We start from the raw sequence: 22,638 nt of genomic DNA on the forward strand, positions 1-22,638 counted from the left end.
TTTTTTCCACTTTTATTTATTTACTTTTCATTGGTTTAAATCCGGGATGGGTACAGCATCACACGGATTCTGTGTTCAATGGCCTTTGCAGGAAGGTTGCTTCGGAATTTGGCACGGACCATGCCACTGTTTCCAGGGGCCCGAGTTACCTTCCCCCAGATCACTCTGGTTTTGTTTGGTTTGCCTCCAGGTGTCACTGTGTTGTTCTTTGCTTTAAACACATAAGCGCATCTCTTGCCCAAGTAGAATTCAGTTTCATCTCGGGCATAAACGCCTTCAATTTTAAGGAGAGCCGTGTGCTCTCTCTGGTTCCGGAGACGGCACTTGTAGCCAGCAAACGTGGCCTTGCACCACAGCCTTCCAAACATAGTGTCTTTTAGAAGTCCTGTTCCCAGCAGGCCTCCACAGGCGCCAAGATGGCCGAAAGAGCGCCAAGCAGTATTTAAAAGAATACAGTTTCCATGTAATTATTCTGGGGCTAAGGTAGCCGGGCAGAAGCCAGGCGGGACAAAAAGCAGGCCCGCAGCTCCTTCCACACAACCCAAGGAAGTTGTCTACATCAACAAAAGCACAGACAATTGATGGACTCATAGCAACAAATCCCAAAGAAGGGAAAAACACACAAATTAACATCACTAACGATGAAAACTAAATTAACAGGATATAGCAATCACTGGTCACTAATATCCTTTAATGTAAATGGACTCAACTTACCTATAAAAAGGCACAGACTGGATACGAAAACAAAATCCATCCTTCTTCTGCATAAAAGAAACACATCTCAACCTCAAAGACAGACACTGTCTCAGAGTAAAGGGTTAGGAAAAAATATACCAATCAAATGGACCTAAGAAACAAGCGGGTGTAGCTATCCTAATATCTAACAAAACAGACTTAAAGCTAAAAATCAGTCAAAAGAAACAAAGGTCATTTCATATTAGTCACAGGAAAAATCCATCAAGAGGAAATTTCAATATTAAACAACTATGACCCAAATACAAGGACAACTTCATATGTAAAAGAAACACTTCCAAGGCTTAAATCACACATTAAACCCCACACACTAATAGTGGGAGACTTCAACACTCCCCTCTCACCACTTGACAGGTCAGTGAGACAAAAAAAAAATGAACAGAGAAATAAAAGAACTAACAGATGTTATGGACTCAAATGAACTTAACAGGCATCTATAGTATATTTCATCCAAGCAGAAAAGAATATAACCTGTAAGAATAGCCAAGATCAAAAACACTAATGACAACTTATGCTGGAGAGGTTTTGGGGAAAAGGGAACACTTCTGCATTGCTGGTGGGAAAGCAAGCTGGTACAGGCCCTTTGGATGTCAGTGTGGTGATTTCTCAGAAAATTAGGAAACAACCTTCCTCAAGACCCAGTAATGCCACGTTTGGGTATTTATCCAAAGGATGCTCAATTTTGCCACAAGGACATGTGCTCAACTATGTTCATAGCAGCTTTGTTTGTCATAGCCAGAACCTGGAAACAACCTAAATGCTCCTCGACCGAAGAATGGATAAGGAAAATGTGGTACATTTACACAATGGAGTACTACACAGCAGAAAAAAATAATGACATCTTGAATTTTGCAGGAAAATGTATGAAGCTAGAAAACATCACATTGAGTGAGTAACCCAGACACAGAAAAACAATTATCACATGTACTCACTCATAGGTGGTTTTTAAACATAAATCAAAGAAAGCCAGCCTACAAACCACAATCCCAGAGAACTTAGAAAACAATGAGGACCCTGAGAGAGACTTGCATAGATCTAATCTACATGGGAAGTAGTAAATTGGGAGCATGTGGACCTTGGGGGGTGGAGAGAGCCATGGAGGGGAGCAGAGAAAAATGTAGAACTCAATAAAAATCAATAAAAATTAAAATAAAATAAAAAAGAATAGAAAATGTACATTTGCACAATGAATATTACTCAGCAGTAAAAAACAATGACATCTTGAAATTTACAGGCAAGTGGATGGAACTAGGAAAAAAAACATCCTGAGTGAGGTAAGTCAGACCCAGAAAGACACTCACTCACTCATAAGTGAATATTAGATGTAAAGCAAAGGATAACCAGACTACACAGTCCTACAGAAGCTAGGTAAAAAGGGGGACCCTAAGAGGGATGTGCATGGAGGGCTTCAGGAAGGAGAATTAGTTAAAATCTCCCTGGTAAACTGGGAGGGGGTGGTAGACTGGACAGGATTGGGGATGGAAAGTGAGAGCAATGAAAGAGATATCTTGATAGAGGGAACCACTGTGGGGTTAGAAAGAAACCCAGTACTAGGGGGATTCCCCGGAATCCATAAGGATGACCCCAGCTGATACTCCTAGCAATAGTGGAGAAGGTGCCTGAACTGGCCTTCCCCTATAATCAGATTAGTGACTTTCAAAGAGCTAATGCCAATACTCAGATTATTTCACAAAATCAAAACAGAAGGAACATTGTCCAATTATTTTATGGGGCAACAATCACCCTGATACACAAACCACATAAAGACCCAACAAAGAGTTTTACAGACCAATTACTCTCATGAAAATAAATGTAAAGATAATAAAATACTTGCAAACTATATCCAAGAACACTTCAAAAAGATTATCCTCAATGATCAGGTAGGCTTGATCCCAGAGATGCAGGGATGGTTTGATATAAGAAAATCAGTAAATGTAATCCACTACATAAACAAACTGACTGAAAGAAAAAAATTACATGATCATCTCATTAGAAGCAGAAAAGTCCTCTGACAAAATCCAACACCTCTTCATGATAAAAGTTCTGAAGAGATTAGGGATAAAAGGGACATATCTAAACATAATAAAGGCCATTTACAGCAAGCTGATAGCCAACATCAAATTAAATACTGAGAAACTTAAAGCAATTCCACTAAAATCAGTAGTAAGACATCGTGAAGTCTTAGCTATAGCAATAAGACAGCTGAAGGAAATTAAAGGAACATAAACTGGAAAGGAAGAAGTAGATATATCATTATTTGCAAATGATAAGATACATACATATGTGACCCTAAAATTCCATCAAGGAACTCCTATGCTGATAAGCACTTTCATCAAAGTGGCTAGATACAAGATGAAAAAATAATAATGATAAGTAGCCCTCCTCGCTAGTAATGACAAATGAACTGAGATGAAAGCAGAGAAATAACGTTTTTCACAATTGCTTCAAATAATATAAAATTCTCGAGTAATTCCAACCAAGCAAGTAAAAAATGTGTCTGATAAAAACATCAACTTGAAGAAATTGAAGAAGATATCAAAAGATGAAAAGATCTACCAAGCTCATGAATCAGTAGAATTAACATAGTAAAAATGTCCATCCTACCAAAAGCAATCTACAGATTCAACACAATCCCAATCAAAATTCCAGCATAATAGTTTACAAACCTTGAAAGGACAATTCTCAACTTCGTATGGGGGGAGGGGGAGGAACATGATAGCTAAAACAATTCTGAACAATGAAAGAACTGCTAGAAGTCCCACTATTCCTGATTTTAAGTTGTACTACAGAGCTATAGTAACAAAAATACCCAAGATATTGTCATAAAAACAGACATATTGATCAAGAGAATCAAATCAAAGATCCAGACATAAATTCACATAAATATGGATATATGATTTTTGACAAAATACACATTGGAAATAAGACAGCATCTTCCATAAATGGTGCTAGTCAAACTTGATATCTTCATGTAGAAGAATGCAAACAGATCCATATTCATCACCCCACACAAAACTCAAGTTCAAGTGGGCGAAAGACTTCAACATAAACCCAGTTAAACTGAACCTGATAAAAGAGAAAGTGGCAAATAACCTTGAACTCATTAGTAAAGGAGATGGCTTTAAACAAAACACCACTTTCACAGGCAATAAGATCAACAATTAATAAATGGGGCCTCATGAAACTAAAAGCTTCTGTAAGACAAATGACACTGTCAATGAGACAAAATGGCAGCCTACAGAATGGGAAAACATTTTTACCAATTCTTATAGAGCATTGGTACCCAAAATAAAAAAAAGAACTCAAGAAGCTATATAGCAACAAACCAAAAAGTCTAGTTTTAAAATGGAGAACAGATATAAACAGAAAATTCTCAATAGAGAAATCTCAAATAACTGAGAAACACTTTAAAGAAATGTTCAGCATCCTTAAACATCAGGGAAATGCAAATCAAAACCACTCTGAAATTCAATCTTATACCTGTCAGAGTGGCTAAACACAATAACACAAGTTAGAACTCATACTAGTGAGGATGTGAAACAAAGGAAACCCTCCTCCACTGTACTGGGAGTGCAAACTTGTACAGTCACTATGGAAATCAATATAGCAATTCCTCAGAAAGCTGAACATGGGTCTACCTGCAGATGCAGTTGTACCAGTCTTGGGTATAGACCCAAAGGATGCTCCACCCTACTGCAAGGACACTTACTCAGCTATGTTCATTTGCTGCTCTATCCATAGCAATGAGAAGATGGAAACAGTTTAGATGCCCTCAACAGAAGAATGCATAAAGGTGCATTTACACAGTCGAGTACTACTTTCAGTTGCTGCTGAAAAAAAAATGGCATGGGGACCAGAGAGATGGCAATTCAGAGCATTGGGTGTTCTTCCAGATGGCCTGGGTTCAATTTTCAGCACCAACACGGCAGTTCGCAACTGTCTGTAACTCCTGTTCCAGGTGATCCAATACCCTAATACAGGCATACATGCAGGCAAAACATCAATGTACATAAAATAAAAAAAATTTTTAAATGACATCATGAAATTTGAAGGTAAAGAGATACAATAAGAAAAAAATTCTGAGTGAGGTAACCCAGACACAGAAAGATAAATATGATATGTATTCACCTATAAGGGAATATTAGACATTAAGTAAATGATAACCAAACTATATTGAGTAGATTCAAAGATGTTAGGTAAAGAGGAAGGCTCTTGAGTGGGGGGACACAGGGATCTCCCTGGGAAGGGCAAATGGATTCCATGGACAGCATGGGGGTCAAGTAGGGACAAGAGCAGGGAGAACAGGTGTAGGGGACAGGGATTCAGTGGAGGGGAAGGGTATGGGAAGAGATAGCTGGAATTAAGGGGAGATATTGAGGGGTAGTGTGGAAAGCTAGTGCAGTAAAATGTTTCTGGAACCTATGAAGGTGATCCTAACGCGGGCCCCTAGTAAAGGGAAGAAGATGTCTCAACTAGCACTGTCTTGTCGCAAGGCAAGGACTCCAGGGTGTGCTAAGTTAAAATGTTGCTCTCTAGAAACTGACATGGGGGATGCCATTGCCAAGAACAACACACACACACCTCATTGATCGTGGAGAATTTGAGCTGATGCCTACACAGAGCCCTCATCCCGTTATTCTAGTCTCTCTGGTGCAAGAAGGTACTCTGTAGGCTACAGAAAAAGAAACATGATGCCAACCCAGTCACAAAACCTTTGACCTACAAACTGTCCTGCTTACAAAATATGCTTGGGCAATAGTGGTACAGAACTGTGGGAACAGCCAGCCAGTATCTGATTTGACCCAGGCCTAGTATATGAAATGGAACCCATACCTGACATTGCTTAGGTAACCAATAACCAGAAACTAGACAGTCCAGAGATCTAGGGTAAAGCCAAATACTACTGGTCAAAAAAGTTTTTAATGACTCCTAATAATTTTCGGCTATACTCCTAGATCAGTGCCTTATCATCTAAGATGTTTCCTCTGGCAACAGGTAGGAACAGATGCAGAGACCCACAGCCAGGCATTTCCCAGAGAACATGACTAAATGAGATATCTCCATCAAATCTCTCCCCTCAGAGCTCAGGGAATCCCACAGAAGAGGAAGCAGAAAGAGTGTAAAAGCCACAGGGGGTGGAGGACACCAGGAGAACAAGGCCCTCTGAATCAACCAAGCAAAGAGCATATGCGCTCAGATACAGAAGTAGCACACACAGCCTACACGGTCTACACCAGGTCCTCTGTTTATATATTATATCTATTAGTTTAGTGTTTTTGTGGAACTCCTGAGTGTGACAAAAAGTGGGGCCTTTGACTCTTGCGCCTGATCTCAGGACTCGTTTCCCTCCAGCTGGCTTGTCATGTCCAACTTCAATATGCTATTTTTGCTTAATCTTATTATATATTGCCATGTTTGATTGCTATCTGCCTAGAAATCTGTCCTTTTCCAAAGAGAGACAGACAGGAGTAGATCTGAAGGGAAGAAAGTGAAGAGGAACTGGGAGGAGTAGAGGGAACGACAACCATAATCAAGCTATATTGTATGAGAAAAGACTATTTTCAATAAAAGGAAAAATATGAAAAAAGAAAAAAAAGAAATTTGATACTTAACAGTATTAAGAGGTAGGACATTTAAAGAATGATTAGGTCATGAGAAGAGAGTCTCATGAATTAATCACCAGAGGAGCTAATACAACAGGCTTGTTAATTCTCTGTTCCTGTGCATGTATTCTCCTGCTCTTCTGACATATTCTGATGCAGCAATGGAGCTTTTTCTGATAATTTTTATTACTTATAGAATAATAGGAATCAAAATTTCCACTTCCTCCCCTCCTCCCCTTCCCCTCCAGTCCTAAGAGAGGGGGAAGTCCAAGGCCCTCTCTATTCCATCCAGGCTTAGGAAGGTAATGCATCCAATAGAATAAGATCCCAAAAAAGCCAGTACATGCAGTAGAGACAAATCCCAGTGTCATTAATCATTGGCTTCTCAGTCTATCCCAATTGTCAGCCACATTCAGAGGGTCCAGTTTGATCCCATGCTCGTTCAGTCCCAGTCCAGCTGGATTTGGTGAGCTCCCATTAGTTCAGGCACACTGTCTCAGTGGGTGGACCAACCCCTCATGGTCTTGACTTCCTTGGTCATGTTCTCCCTCCCTTTCATCAGAACTTCTCAGACGCTACAACTATGAGCACACAAATTTCTATCTATGGTTATCATTTACCTGGGCTATACCTGTTATCTCGACAGAAAATGGATTCCAAAAACCATCATGCCATTAAAGACATAGAAGAAAGCTTAAACTTGAAGTGTCCAGAGAAAGAAGAAAATCTACAGAAGCTACACACTGTGGCAATTTCAACTGTATGATACTCCAGAAAATGCAGAACTATGACAACAGAAATTGGACAGATGGTTGCTAGCAGCTGGAGGGTGGGACAGACAAACTAGTGCACAACAGTAATTTACACTGTTCTGAATGATACTAGGGTGATGGACGGGTGGACACATTGGTCACAACTCTTAGAGGGAAGCACAAAAGGAGGGTGAAGAAGGGTAAGCAGGAGTAGCAGGATACATTGATCTCGTAGAGAAAAAATAAAAAGGAGGGTGATTCCTTAAGAAGGGGAGGAAGATAAATACAGAAGGAGGGAGGGAGGTAAAATAACAAAAGGATGTCTGAAAAGCCACAAGAAATCATACTATTAAGTATTAAATTTTAAAAAGCTTATACAGATATAATATAGTATATAAATATACAAATTAGCTTACTGACCTTTTCTCATCTTAGCTGACAGTGGTCCCTAAAAAACCAAAGACTACCAAAAAAAAGATATAAGAGCAGACATGAGAAGCCCTCTTCTGAGTTATTGGCCAGGGCTATCCTAAACATTTCCAAAACATAGTCTATTGCTATCGCCCTTGCCAGAGATATAATAGTAAAGTTCTACTGCTGAAGACACTCTGCACTTCAGACACAGGGCCCAGAGGCTCCTGAGCTGAAACTGACCTCAGTGCTTCTTGTCCAAGAACTAGCTTTCATGGTACCAGAAGGTGCCATTCAAGCTTCCAAAGGAGGGAAGCGACCAACAGTCCTACCTATCTATGACACCTATGAACCACATCAGTGACCAGCATGAAAGATAATCCTAGGGTGCAGTAGTGTTAGCACATACCTTGGTGGTGAACAACAACTCTTCAACTGAACTTAAGGTCGTACCATTAAGAAGGAGACCAGGCCTGGTACTGAAAACCTAGCTAACTAGCAGGTGCTAATGGAGTCACAGTGAATAAGGAAGAATCAACAGCCAGTAATTTGCTAAGCAAGAATAATCCATAACAGTCTATAAACATTTGTCCTTATAGCCACAGAAAAGTGTAGTCTTCACCCTCATTAAGAAAACTTCTCTTTGCAGCAGATGGAGATCACTACATAAAACCACAACCAACCAAAATGCAACCAGGTACCAGTGAATACATCTACAAAACAACTCCAGCACCTAAGGCTGAGGAAACACTGTGAACGAGTATATGGCAAGACTGAAGAGTATATGGCACCAGATGATCATGAACTGTACTAAGAGATCGTGTCTCATCATAATATCAGAAGATACTCCCATCAGTTCTCACCAATTTGACTGCCCAATAGTGAGCTAAGGAAAAAAGATACTGATGAACATGACGAAGCAATTTTGGGGGCTGGAGGTGGAGGGCTATGAAGCCTCAACTCTACAGGCAACTGAGGGAAACTGGGAAGAGAAAAGTGATCTTCCCCAAGAAGGTGAATACCAACTTGTTCACTGCTAAACAGTCACCTCTGAAACCATACATACAAGTAACATTATATGGACTCTACGGGTTATATAGGAATATGCACATCTATGCAAATACATACATGCATCACATAAAAGTTATTTTAAAGGGAGCCCATGAATTTGAAGGAGAGAAGGGAAAGGTTATATGGGAGAATTTAGAAGGAGGAAAGGGATGGGAGAAATATTGTAATTACAATCTCAATTTTTTCTTTAAGACATCAGAATGCAGACAAGGTAATAATGTATCAGTGCAGGTACACTGATTGTAACTGAAAGACTCCCGGAGTAGGGAGACTCTCACTCAAGTCTCAGGATAACATGATACCCCCAGGAACTCACAAGAGACCATCCTTGCTGCAATCACACAAGGTTTATTGACAGGACAGGAACCAGTGCACTGGGGCTGAAACTCATTTCCCAGGCAGGGGTAGAGTTTGACCCCGAGTAGCTGGGAGAAGTGGTATTTAAGGGAAGAAAACACAACCCAATAACCCAAAGGGGGTAGGGAGGGCATCACTGGAAAATTCTGAAAATACCAGTGATCATTGAAAAATTCCAAAAATACCAGTGATAATCACAAGGGGGTAACTCCCTGTTACTCAAGATTATTCTCAAGATTATAATCTAACTTTATGGTCAGCTAGTTCCTAGAACAGAGTCACTGAACCGGTTAACCTATATTTTTGGTTCTTCTCCCCCTACTAGATTTTTTTGGCTCTACTCTTTCTGCTAGAGGGTCTGAATTATCCGGGTCTTTCATAGCAAATGCAGCACTTGGTGCAGGCAGCTTTTTAAGTAGCAGACTTTATGCCTAGGTGGGTGAAGGAAAAGAATGTTGACAAAGGGACAGTGTGCATATACAAGGCTAGAAAATGAGAGCTCTCTGTATTTTCCACTTAAATTTGCTATGAAACTAAAAGTACTTACAAAATAAAATGTACTAAAAGTTTTCTCCATAAAAGAAATTGAGCTAAAATTACTGTCTTTTGAGAAGATCAAATCTTAAACATGAGCAGGGCAGTGGTGGCGCACACCTTTAATCTCAGTACTTGGGAGGCAGTGGCAGGGCGATCTCTGTGAGTTCAAGGCCAGCCTGGTCTACAAGAGCTAGTTCCAGGACAGGCTCCAAAGCTCAAAGCTACAGAAAAATCCTGTTTCAAAAATAAAAATAAAAATTAAAAAAACACTTAGACATGACCAAAAACACATGAACCAAAGATGCCAAAGATGAAGCTGAGAGTGTAACTCTAAAACCTCGGGGGCCAGAGACATGGCACAGTGGCTATTTCTAAAACCAACCTAAAAAGTTAGATATGCTAGCCTCCATCTGCCACTTCTTACCATGAGCTGGGAGATCAAGACAGGAAAATGGCTAGAGGCTGGATCAGCAAGCCTGGAGTATGTAGTGCAAGAGAAAATGCAATTAAAATGTGGAAAGCAAGAACCAATTTCTGAAAGTTGCCTTCTGACCTCCTACATGTACTATATATATATCCAAGGCAAACATGCATCCACATTCAATATGCACATGCATGTATATATTATATAAATATAATACATATTATAATATATATACACATACATACTTTTAAACTAAATAAAAAAATTGTAGCAACAACAAAAGTAGTATGTGATACTACCAATCAGATGAAAGGCCTTAAGGCAGGTCCTCCAAATTCATGGACTGGCATATAATCCCAAATGTGTTGACATTAATACATGACTAGAACCAGAAATCTTTGGAGTTCTGTAAGGTAAGTTGCTTTAGATAGAATGTATGTGCAGCACTCAGAAATAGGATCCATTCCCTCAAACACAAGGCCTAAGAATTTTAGAACTATGGCTCAGTGGGCAAAGCACTTGCCATGCACACAAAAGGACTAAAGCTTGGATCCCCAGCAGTCATGAAAATGCTAGTCAGACTGGTCACCTGCCTGTAATCCCAGCATTCAAGTGGCAGAAGCTTTGGATTGCTGGAACAAGGCTGGCTAGCTATACTAGCTTTATCAGTGAACTCTGGGTTCCAGAAAGCCAATCTTCTGCCTCTAACTTCCACATGCATTCACACCTGCACACAGACATGCACCCACACATGTAAACACAAAAACACACAAGCATACACACCTGCATACTGACATGCACCCACACATGGAAACACACAGCATATGCACCACAGATACATCTGCAGCACAACTTCTAGGACTCTGACTTAACAGGAGCCCAACAGACAGACAATGTATTTCAATAAATTGCTTGTATGTAGCGTCTATGTAAAGCAACTCTGTTGTTTTTCACTCAATACAGTGCCTGCACCCTAAATAACTGCTCTAACTGGCACCTGAAACTCCATAGCTAACAGCAGTGGTTAGGCATCAGCCCTATCACAGCCTCTAAAGGAAACTTATCTAAATCTCTATCCTTCTACAGAACTCGGGGTTCAATAGTGAAAGGAAAAAAGATTCCCACAAGTTGTCCCCTAACCTCCCTCCACTAGCATCCAGAGTATGGAAAGTGCACACAAACATGCAAATACACACATGCACATACATATGCACAAAAATAAATAAAATGTGACTTAAAAATTGTTTGAATACATAAGAAAAAGCAAGCTGTCATTTTACTCATCTCCTCCATTGTATGTTGGTTGTCGGAAGTACAGGAAAGCAAGTGAAAAAGACATAATCAAAAAGTTGTACTTAAGGAACTAATCCCAACTGGCCTCATTCACACCTGCACTTGACATTTCATAATGAGACTCTGGATTTTGAAGTGCTATAATAATCAGATGAGACAAATGGAGGACCCAAGAAATGGTGGATATTCTCTGTATACGGAAAGGACATGAACCATCATGGGTTGTGGTATCATCCCAAATGTCCCCTGATGAGACCTAACCCCTAAGAGTCATTAACTCCCAACACCATATAAGAGCTGGCTTGCATAACCAACAGCAGACAGAGTAATGCTATAATAGCTTTGAATTACATTACAAAAAATCTTGGTGTTCATTTGGGGCATTCCCTCCCTATATCCATCCACTGTTCCTTCTCTCTTCTCTCCCCACTTCCCCTCTTCTCTTTCTCAGTTGACTGGGTTTGGGAAAGTCATATTATGACCAGCCCTATCAAGAACTCCACATGTTAAGTGAGGCTTCCAGCCAACAGCCACGTGAGTGAGCTCCGAGTAGATCTTACAGATCCAAATTAGAGACAAAAGCAGCCCTGGCTGATACCTTAATTTCATCAGTGACTCTAATTCAGAGCTTCCCAGCCAAAAGGTTCGCAAGTCTCTGACACCGAGAGGCTGTGTGAGATGACACAGGCTTCTGCTTCAAGCTGCTAAATTTGGGGATAATTTATTACACAGCAATAGGCAACATATATTTAAATCCTTAATGAACTAGTGAATGTCACTTAGGCTTCCAGATTCATTAGTTCTCATCAGCACTGAATTGCCTAGTGATTTTCCAATTCAACAGTAATTTATGTTCCATGCAAGGAAGAAGCCTCCTTTAGATCTGCTAAAACAGGAATGGTATCTTTAACATCCTTTGGATTTCAAAACAAACAATAAAAAAATTAGTATATAATTTGGCATTTTTCAGTAATGAGTTGACCTAGCTGAAAATCTTTATTCATTTTAAGAAAAAAGAAACAGAATGAAAATAGGAGTAAGAAACCTTACATTTTTAATTAAAATACAAACACATATGCTTGTTTTGATAAAAATAATTATGCAAGCTTCTTTTAAGAAAAATATTCGGAATAAATAAGTTGCTTTAAACAGTTTATTTTCAATGATAAACAAAGCTATCCAGTGTCTTAGCAGTTCTTGTAGTATTCCTGATGCATATAAAATTTCCACCACAACCACCATCATTCATCTTAAAGGATGAATTCCTAGTTCTAAATAAACTCTAATCAAAACCACCTGTCAAACACATCATACAAACTGACTTAATATACTGACAATCTATAAAAAAGCATTCAATAACTCTGTAAGAGTAGGAAATAGATTTTTTTAAATGCTCTGATGCCAGAGTGAAAAGATCCACACAGGCACCAGTAAAATCAATTTTGCTGGTCCTAGAACAAAACCTACAGTTCAGACCAGAATTCAATTTATAGAAAAGACTAATACCCTAACAGAAGAAAACGGGAGAGACTAGCGACCAGGGGACACATGAATCTAGTAGAGACAGCAAGCTTTCACTGTTCAGAGCAGTCTACACCTGGTGTCAAACTCCAAGCCCTGAAAGTATCTAGAAAGAAACAAGAAAAGGTGTGGCATAACCACAGAAACAGAAAGCAAGCAGTGGTCATGCTGAAACATGTATGGTAAAATGTCGAATGCTGTAAGCACAGCAGACTGAGCAGTAAAAGCAGGTAGTAAGAACCTGTGTCCATGGACTTCCGCAGTCTCAATGGCAGGAGTGCAACCAGAGGAAGACAGGGTTCATTGCCAGGGAGTTACAACCTGTCCCAAGACTACCACACAGAATGAAAGCCTCATGTAGTACGGACTTCTTGTTTTCAGATCAAAATCATGGATTTTTTACTTAAATTAAACAGAAACATATCCTAAGGTTACTCAACTTTTAAACTCTGTCTTATACAGGCTATTGTTCGTTACGGTACCAGCGACGAATACCGGGGCCTCACACATATTAAGGAAACGGTCTTCTACCAAGCTATATCCCCTTCCCTTTTAAAAAACTATCTTATTTTGAGGCAGAGTCTCGCAAAATTGCTAAGCCTCTTGTCTCATCCTGCTGGGTAACTGAGCCCACAGGTATGTGCCACCACACCTGGCTCTGTGCAGTGTTATAGAGAATAATGTTCTAGTATTCTCTCATATAGCTGAGCAACATTTAAGATAAAAATAAATACATCTGTGATAAAAAATAAAACTCTAAAGATCCAACAGTTAATAATTTTGCCCAAGGTAGAATAAGGTCAGAGTATTCTCTAAAACTGACCTGCAAAAATTGAATCACAGCTGTTTTACTGGTACAAGTAATCAATACTTCCTCAAACTAGCTGTCATAAACAAATTTTTAAAAGGTAGTATTATTTCCTGGTTTTGGGTCTTTCTCATCTATATACCTATATATGTCCTCCAAATCCCTTTACGTACAGCTCATGCTGCATCTTCCTGCACCATGTGAGCATTCAGACATTCCTGAAACATCACCACAGGATGAAGACTCCTGATGTGAGCCTAAGAATGCTACCTATTTCCCACATGGTTTATAACAACACCGTTGTGTACTGGCTGTAACCGTGGTTCTACGGAGCTACTAAAGAGGTTTACAAGGCCTCAGTTCACAATCCAAGTCTAATTACCACCCCATAACCTCTGAACAAACCAAGACTGAGTTTATGATGACTCAACACTATGCTTAAACCAAATATAAACCCTGTTATGAAGAAATATACATACAATAAATGCTATTGCCCTGGTAATATGTCCTGACAGTAATATTTTCTCTGAAACAAAAATTACTGCATACATTGCAAACTAAAGCGCTTCCGGGGGGGGGGGGGGGCAGTAATGTAGAGAAAGCAATGCAGTGCTGCTCTCTCTAACTTGTTTATAACTTACCTGCACAACAACACAGCGCTGCTCTCTAACTTGTTTATAACTTACCCGCACAGCCCTGAGCAAGTCAGTTATCTGTCACCACATATGGACCAAGTTTTTACATTTCAGTTGGCCAAAGAATGATAATGAAAATTATGGCATAATTTTTTCATTCATTAATCTACAGAAAAATGGCTGACTTTAATGAACTTTATAACCAAAAGAGCTGAGAAGTATACTATCACCAAAGTATTTAGCAAATGATGTTTGCATACAAAAAAAATCAAATAGCAAAAAAAAAATGTTACTGTAACTTAGTGGACATTCATGCATTCTTCAGTAAGATACTTCTTTCAATTTTCAACATTACATATAAGAATAATTTTAGAGGGCAACATGGTGGTCATGTCTTTAATCCCAGCTTTTGGGAGGCAGAGGCAGGTAGATTTATTTAAATTTAAGACTAGCCTGGACTACATGGCAAGTTCCAGGCCAGCCATAGTTATATAATGAGAGTCTGTCTGGAAAAAAAAAAGTTATGCTCAATTAAACCACTATCATAGAAACAAAAATCATATAGCACATATTCTCAAGAACTTAGCTGATTCTTCAGGACTACGACATAACTCACACCTTCCAAACAATGGCTACATACCACATACATTGAAACATATTTCCTGATACAGAGCAGGTCTCCCTGGATCACTGAGAGTGTTGCTTCAGAGCCACATGCTGGGAAGTGATTGGGGATCTGCACTCACATTCAAATCTGTGGATCTACCCTGTTCTCATTACTTGGCTGTTGGGCCCTCTCCAAGCTGGCAGTCATGGCACTCTCTGTCTTTATTACTGATCTCCTTCGTCACTGTCCACCAACATATCTTTCCTCTTCATCATTTTGTCTTGATTTCCTTCTCTTCTCAGCTATCAAACAAAGGAGGTCTACTTCACAGGTACAAGCATCCAATCAATACTTTTTTTTTTCCTTTCAATTAAAGAATAAAACAACAAAGTGAAGCAGGGAGATCTTTGGATTCTCTGAGTTGTTTTCATCATAATCTGATACTGAAAGTTTTGTTCATGTACAAGAGAGACTTTACAGTTTTGTTTTTCTTTCTGTTTAGTTTTGAAGTATGGGATGATTGTAGATAGCTAGCCTGCAGTCATTTGAGGGTTTTTACCATTATAGACCTTTGGGGTTAAAAAGCAAAAAAACATATGGTGTTTGCCATCTTAAAAGGCAGTCCAATACTTAAAAATATCACAATTAAATCTCAAAAAGTTTTACTAAAATCAGATCTTAAATTAACAAGCTTGAGAGAGGTCAGTGCCACAGCATTTGTCTAGCATGCATAAGGCGCTGGTTCAATCCCTAGTATCACACCTTCCCTCCAAAAGCTGGGAATGGTTACCACCCCGCCAGTCTATAATCTCAGTTAGGTGTGCAGCTGTGGTAGAAAAATCACGAGTTTGAAGTCAGTCTGGATTGCAGAAAGTATTCCCAACAACTCCAAAAAAGACATGTGGCCAAAAAGCATGGTAGAAAATGTTTAACATCAATCATTATAGGACTGTGAATCAAAAGCATAGATAGTGCTATATAGTGATGACTATAGCAATTACTATATGGTGGGAGCAGAAAGGAGCGCATGGCACAGCAAACTGCTCATTTATTAGCCAGGAAGCAAAAGGAGGAGGAAGGGGCTAAGGCTGCTCTGTCCCCTTCAAGGTTACGCCCTCAATGGCTGAAACCTCCAACAAGAATGCACTTCTTCCCCAGAGCACTTCTCTAAGAACCAGACCGTAAGATAGGAACAGTCAAGATACAAATGATTCCAAACACCATGTAAGATAGGAACAGTCAAGATACGAATGATTCCAAACACCATGTAATCAATCCATTTCATTCATGAAAACACAACCTGAAGAAATGCCAGTAAGACAAATGTTTATGCACACAGCAGCATCATTTACAGTAGCCAAAAACTAAAAGCAACCCAAGTGTCCACAGGCTAAAGATAACACATATATACAGTGGTTATTATAGTCAGCTTTTAAAGGAAGACATTCTGACATATGCAATAACGCAGTTGAAACTTGGGGACATTATTCTGAGTTAACTAAGCCAGTCACAAAACGACAAGTGCTGTCTAAGTACATTCATATGATGTGTCCACAGCGTCAGAGTCACAGACACAGAAAGAAGAACCACTGTTGCGAGGGGGCTAAGGGTAGTTGGTAATGAGGAGTTTAACGGGTTGAGTTTCATCTAGGGAAGGTGAAAAGTACTAAAGACAAACGGCAGAGACGGCTACATGACCGAGCAAGCATATGCTGCACTTCTAAACTGAATCCTTAAAAGTATGAAGATGCTTTATGTTTGGTACATCTTACTATAGTGATAAAGTAAACGAAAAGTAAAATTGGTACAGAGGAGAGGAGTATTTACTAAATGCTGGCACTACTGGGCAAGCTCAATCTACCAAAAACAAAGGCAACACACATTACATTTACTGACTTAATATGGGTAATTCTGTTAGAGCAAAATAAACAGCATGGAAACACCTTTCATTCTCTCACCAGGTTAAGTTGGTGGTCAGTAAATAGGCTCTCTCATGAACATAACGAATCACTGGATACTCACTCTACAGACTGGTAAGTCCTACAACTTTCTTGTTCCAAGTGGTAACAAGTGTTTCCACCTCAGAGGCTGTGTATTCCCCCTAAAACATACCCCACAGCCACAGAGTGCAGCCCCTCCCCCTAAACTTAGCCCTCTGCACAACTACCCCTTTACAAAGAGCCTGGCCGCCTTCTCAAACCCAGCCCTCCCATGAGTCTCGTCCCCCCGCCCCACACTTGCTTCATGGCTCCTTATGCTCCTCACTACTCTTCGTGCATTTGCTTCTGGATTGTTCTCCACCCATTGGGATAGAAGCACAGAGGACTTTCTCTTTTGTGTACCACTGGCTTCTCTGAACGTGGGGCATTACCTGACTTACTGAAGGTGACTAGTCAACACAGTCAGATGAATGAAAAGTTCGATGTTCACAGCTTTTAAATCCTATTTCCCTCTTGGCCTGGATACTGCTTTACCTCTTCCAAGTGCTGCTGCGGTCCCAGAGGACACGCCATTGCAGCCACCTTCTCTGGTAAAGGGACCAGACTCCTAGTTTAAAACCAGGAAGTTTACAGGAAGCTCCACACCAGCACTGCCACTGGAACCCGAGTTTAGAACCTAAAGAGTACTCAGACTCAGCTTCAGAAAGAGTGAGGAGAGCATCGGTCCCTGTCAAGAAAAGATAAGGAGCAAGGAAAAACAAGACGTTTTTGACAGTGCTTTAAGGCAAGGCCAAACCATGAACTTTACGAGCACCACCACACAACACCTATCTAAAACCAAACAAACCAAGGCAGTCGCAGGTCCAGAACACAGAACTTTCCCTACCCAACTTTCAATAAACAGACAATGCTATTTGTCTTTAAAATGCAGCCAAACAGACGCAGGCAGAAGTTACTGCTCCCAAAAGATGGATACTTTGGAAACCGAGAAGCACAAGATGTGGGAGAAATGCCTGCTTCCAAACGTAAGTAACTTTTGAGAAGAATGTCTACAGCCCACTAACGATCATACCATAAAGCTTTGACGGCATTTCATAACTACAGTTTAACGTTGCGGTAAATGTATGCCGAAGTTTTAGCGGTTAACACTTTTCGTATAAAAACGAACAACTAAAAACAACTTCAGCCAGACAAGTGTAATGCAGTAAGTGGAGGGTCCCTTACTGCATCTAAGGGCTCTAGTGACCACCAGAGCTTCAGGGGCTCAGATATAAGGCCAGCCACCCCAGGCCACACATGTCGCTCCGGCCCTTCTGCCAGGTCTGGAACACACACGGGTCAAAGACGTGCCCTGGAGACGATGCCTGCTCTGACAGTGCCGCCCGGGAGCCGGCCAGGCCAGCCCCTCCAGGGTCCCGCCGCGGTGGCGGGGCGCAGAGGTGGCCGGCGCCGTCCTACCTGAGCTCTGCCCCCAGCTGCACGGCTGAAGGGGTTGGCGGGAGGAGGCGTGGCCTTCCAGCTCGCTGGGCGAACTCCCGCGCGCGCTGGCCACCACTTTCGCTCTCGGGATCCGAGCCCCGACCAAGTTCGAGTTGCACTTCCGGGGTCTGCAGGGGACTTAAACGTCATTACGCATGCGACGGCCGAAGCGCCAACTACCCGGAAATGGGCGGGGCGGCCTCTGCTTCTGTGCCTCAGGCGCTGCCAGCGCTGCTGGATTGAAGCTGGCTGGTGTTAGTGTGGCCGACCAACCAGGAAACCTGGTCGTGGGAGAGGAAAGTCTGTTTTCCCTGCAGGACTGGCCTTAAGCGAATCCCCCATGCCTTCACCCTGCCTGAATCCTCAAGATGAGCCAGGAGGCCTATGTTAGAAAGATTGCATTTACCACAAATTAAGTTAACGCTAACATCCTAAAGACAGCTGGCTCAAATGGAAATGTATTGGTATCCTGTTTTTCCAAATACGTTTGAAAAATGCTTCTCTTAAAGGTAGATTAGGAGTGAGCAATAGACGCAAATGGTTTTAATTTTTTTTTACATGCTATTCTGATTTATTCTTGAATCTGAAACCATTGTTTGACAATTAAGACCAAAGCAAACACTGGAGACATAGAGCTAAGAATGACCCCTCAGGTAACTGAGGAAAGGGTAGTAGCTACCAAACCTGCATTTGTAATATTTTCAGAGAGACGGTTTCATAATTCTTGAAAGTATACTATACCTTACTCCCCACTTTGTACTTCTTCATCTCAGCTCCTGCTTCCTTCAGAACAAAGGGCAATGTGATTTATTGGCAGTGTGTCTGGTCCACTAAGATGTCAACAGGAAGAGAACAATGACGTTGTCTTGTCCTTTTAAGATATCTTCAACTAAAATATACAATAAGCGTCATTGGAATAATTAATTCTGCACTGTTACTCTAGTTGAACAAAAAAAAATGTAAAGGAATGCTCTTGAGGGAAAACAAGAGTGCCTGTTAGTGCCAACGCTAAGATTTGGTTCCAGGCTAGAGCTCAAGTGATTATTGGTGGTTTAGAACTTTAAAGGGAGTTCTGAAAACCTTGTATACTGTGAGGAATTGGAATTTTGTGCTTCAGACGGTTCTTTCAATCATGAAAGCAACATACTTTCATTTTGGTAGGCTGACAACCATGAATAAGTTCATTAAAATAAACCTGCAGGGCTCAAGAGATAACTGTTAAGAGCACTTACTATTCTTCCAGAGAACTTGAGTTTGGTTCTCTGCACTCACATCAGGTGCAGGGCTCACAAGGGCCTAGAACTCCAGTTCCAGAGGGTCCCATGCCTCCAGTGACCTGTGCACACGAGTGGTTCACATGGGCGCACACACACACACACACACACACACACACACTATTAAGCACTTTTTTTTCTGGCCAACAAACAAATGCAAATAATCCCAATCAGATTGAATTAAAAGATGCCCAGGTTTAAGGGATGGCAATACTACCCCGTAGCCCTGGAAAAACATGTAGAGGGGAAGAGGGAAAAGGAGAGACAGGGGGAACAGGAAGACCACACGTTCATTCTCTGGGGAGCAGTTTAAATAACCTGTGGGAGTGGTTCTGACCTTCCCTGACGAGTGTTTACCATTTGGCAGGCTTTCTTGGAGGCAAAGTTTGGACTGAGGCAACTTGCAGGGGAATAGAGTTTTCTACCCAACATTCTAAAAATGGATGCCAGGGGGCTGGGGTGAAACCCCCAACTAAATATTCCAGATTCTTTGTCTAAAGGGGTTTCAAGGAGCTGAGATGATGATTCTGACCAAACAGTCACAATGAGGCATGTCTTGAAACTATCAGGAACTAAGAGGATCCCGATGAGGCTTTCAATACAACATCCTTGAGAAAAAAGGAAAGTGAATAAGGAAAGCAGGGAAATTTGGATAAAATTGTAAAGTTATGTTTAATAATATGTTAGGAACTATACCAAAAGATGAGTGGCTTGACCTTCCAATGTCGCACGAGATAAAGCCCACACAAAGATGGAAAGTAGTAAACTTGCCATTGACACAAATGGATATTTCATCCAACAATTCAGAGCTATGCAGGAATGAATGTAACATCATTTTTTTCCCTGTGTGTTTCAGCGAGGTTCTAAATTTGTAAAGAGACAAGCCAGTCCCTTTGTGTCTTGCCCTGAACACCTGACACCACAGAAACAATTGGAAGTTTGGTTATTGCTACTTTAACCCGGTAAGCATGAGAGTGACTTATTATTAAGCAAAAGAAATTGGTATTTCCATAAAAACAACCAGAAGTAAATATTCTTTTCATATCTACTGCTCCAAATTGTCAACAATCAAAAACGAGATTACCTACTGAAAACAGAATGAGTCTTTTTCTTCCTCTCACTGCCCCCTAAATAGTAGATTCCCCAGGGCACAAAAATATTTCCCATGAATCTCTGAGAAAAAAAGGAGACAAAGCAATAAAAGTGTTACATGAACCTAGATATTTCTGTTGGTATTACAGTAGCAGTGTGCAACTATTAGAAGAGGAATTATACACATACGGCACAAATTCTTTCTTTCTTTAATATAACACAAAATTTCCCAGTCTTTTTCACAACAGCCGTCTATGTTGTCCATGCTACTTTGTTTAGCTACAGTTTTAATTTATGCGCCTCTATGGAAGCCAGACACAGCTTTCTCTGACCATACCTCTTTTGTGCTTTGAGATCTGACAGAGATAAAGAAAAAGGAAAGGAGAGCTGTTCCTTCCTGGTTAACAGCTGGTCTGTCTTTGAGCAGGAACTGACAAAGAAACACCACTATAGGGTACCTGGCATTTCTTCCTTTGATTCCAGGAGTCTATTACGGTGTTCCTAGCATCTGTCATCTTATCTGTCATCTGCAATCTTCACATCAAATGTCACCTACACACATGCTATCAAAACAGACTTTCATTTAAGTTACAAATAAAATTAAACCTATTTTCTGTTACTAAAACTCAGCTCTAACATTTTTTTGGAACTCAACGTCATTGAGGAAAATATTCTTTGTGAGATGATTTTTAAACAATCTTATTTTACATATTTATCCCAGTTCCCTCTCCCTTCCCTCCTCCCACTCCTTCCACCTTTTCCCCACCCCACCCACTATCCTCTCCTCAGAGACTGTGAGATCTGCTATGGGAGACAACAAAATCTGCCACAGCACTTGAGGCAGAACCAAGCCCTCCGTATCTAGGCTCAGTACGGTATACCTTCACAGAGAATGGACTCCAAAGAGCTAGTGGCCTACAAACTGCCTATGCTACACAACTGTCGCCACATTCAGAGGGCCTAGTTCGGGCTTATGCTGGTTCCTCAGCTGTCAGTCTGAGGTCAGTGAGCTCTCACTTGAGTCAGTGGTTTCTGTGGGGTTCCCCATCATGGTCTTGGCCCCTTTGCTCATAATATTACTCCTCCATCTGTGTGACTGGACTCCAGGAGTTCTGCAGAGTTTTTAGCAGATCTTTACATCTGCTTCCCTCTGGTACTGGATAAAGGTTCTGGCCTATATTTTTTGTTTAAACAGAAAAAGGGGAAATGATGTGGGAGGATCTTCTGTTTTGTGTTGATTTCATTGGTTACTAAAGAAACTGCCTTGGCCATTTGATAGGCCAGCCCTTAGGTGGGTGGAGTAGACAGAACAGAATGCTGGGAGGAAGAAGGAAGTGAGGCAATTGCCATGCCTCTCCTCTCTGGGACAGTCTCCATGAAGCCAGCCACCAGGTCAGACATGCTGAATCTTTCCCCATTAGCCACCACCTTGTGGTGCTACACACATTATTAGAAATGGGTTAAGCAAGATGTGAGAGTTAGCCAATAAGAGGCTGAAACTAATGGGCCAGGCAGTATTTAAATGAATACAATTTGTGTGTTCTTATTTCCGGGGCTAAGCTAGCCAGTGGCCGGGAGCTGGGCAGTGGGAAGCCGCCTGCTGTTTCTTCTGCACAAATGTGCAACAAATGAGGACAATGACCTCAAAATGTAAACAATGTATAAGTATCTTGATCAGAGGTAGGAGTAATATATAATGTAATATTGAAATATATCCAAAAGTTTTATCAATATACAAAAACTATACCAATGTAAATTATCCATAAATAATAGTTTACAAGTATTCAGTCTATTACCCACTATTATTATCCCCCCCTTTTTTTTAAAGACAAACATAATTTTCATCCCAACCCTCTATCTAATACAAGTAAAATCAACAACCCCTAAATGGTATTCCCAACACTGAGGACAAACTTTTTTGGGATGGGGAAGTTGTCCTCTAGAATTGCTTACTGCTGTTGTGGGGGTGATGTTCTCTTAATGGGATCCTCCAAAAGAAAAGTGATGGTTTAGTTTCAAAATTACTGTCTAATATAGTTGCAAACTATTTCCAAGCAGTTGATAGGTTGTTTTTTTCCAAA

The 22,638-nt window shown here is 40.7% G+C and overlaps 2 protein-coding genes across 8 annotated transcripts in view; both read right to left on the minus strand.

Moving 5' to 3' along the window:
• The window catches only part of Fam172a (family with sequence similarity 172 member A), a 442,895-nt gene extending 424,581 nt beyond the window's left edge, over positions 1–18,314 (minus strand). For 6 of the 7 annotated variants that reach the window (XM_038321142.1, XM_038321147.1, XM_038321141.1 and 3 more), the window contains exon 1: positions 18,171–18,314. The gene's annotated coding sequence lies outside the window, so the exon portion shown is untranslated. The other variant, XM_038321143.1, reaches the window with a different exon arrangement.
• On the minus strand, positions 36–368 carry LOC119808741 (60S ribosomal protein L35a-like). Its single transcript, XM_038321155.1, has one exon. The coding sequence runs from the start codon at positions 366–368 to the stop codon at positions 36–38; it is 333 nt and encodes a 110-aa protein (XP_038177083.1).
• Positions 18,315–22,638: the final 4,324 nt, after the last annotated feature.

The sequence above is a fragment of the Arvicola amphibius genome, chromosome 3 (genome assembly GCF_903992535.2).
Source record: "Arvicola amphibius chromosome 3, mArvAmp1.2, whole genome shotgun sequence".
In the NCBI taxonomy this organism is placed as follows: Eukaryota; Metazoa; Chordata; class Mammalia; order Rodentia; family Cricetidae; genus Arvicola; species Arvicola amphibius.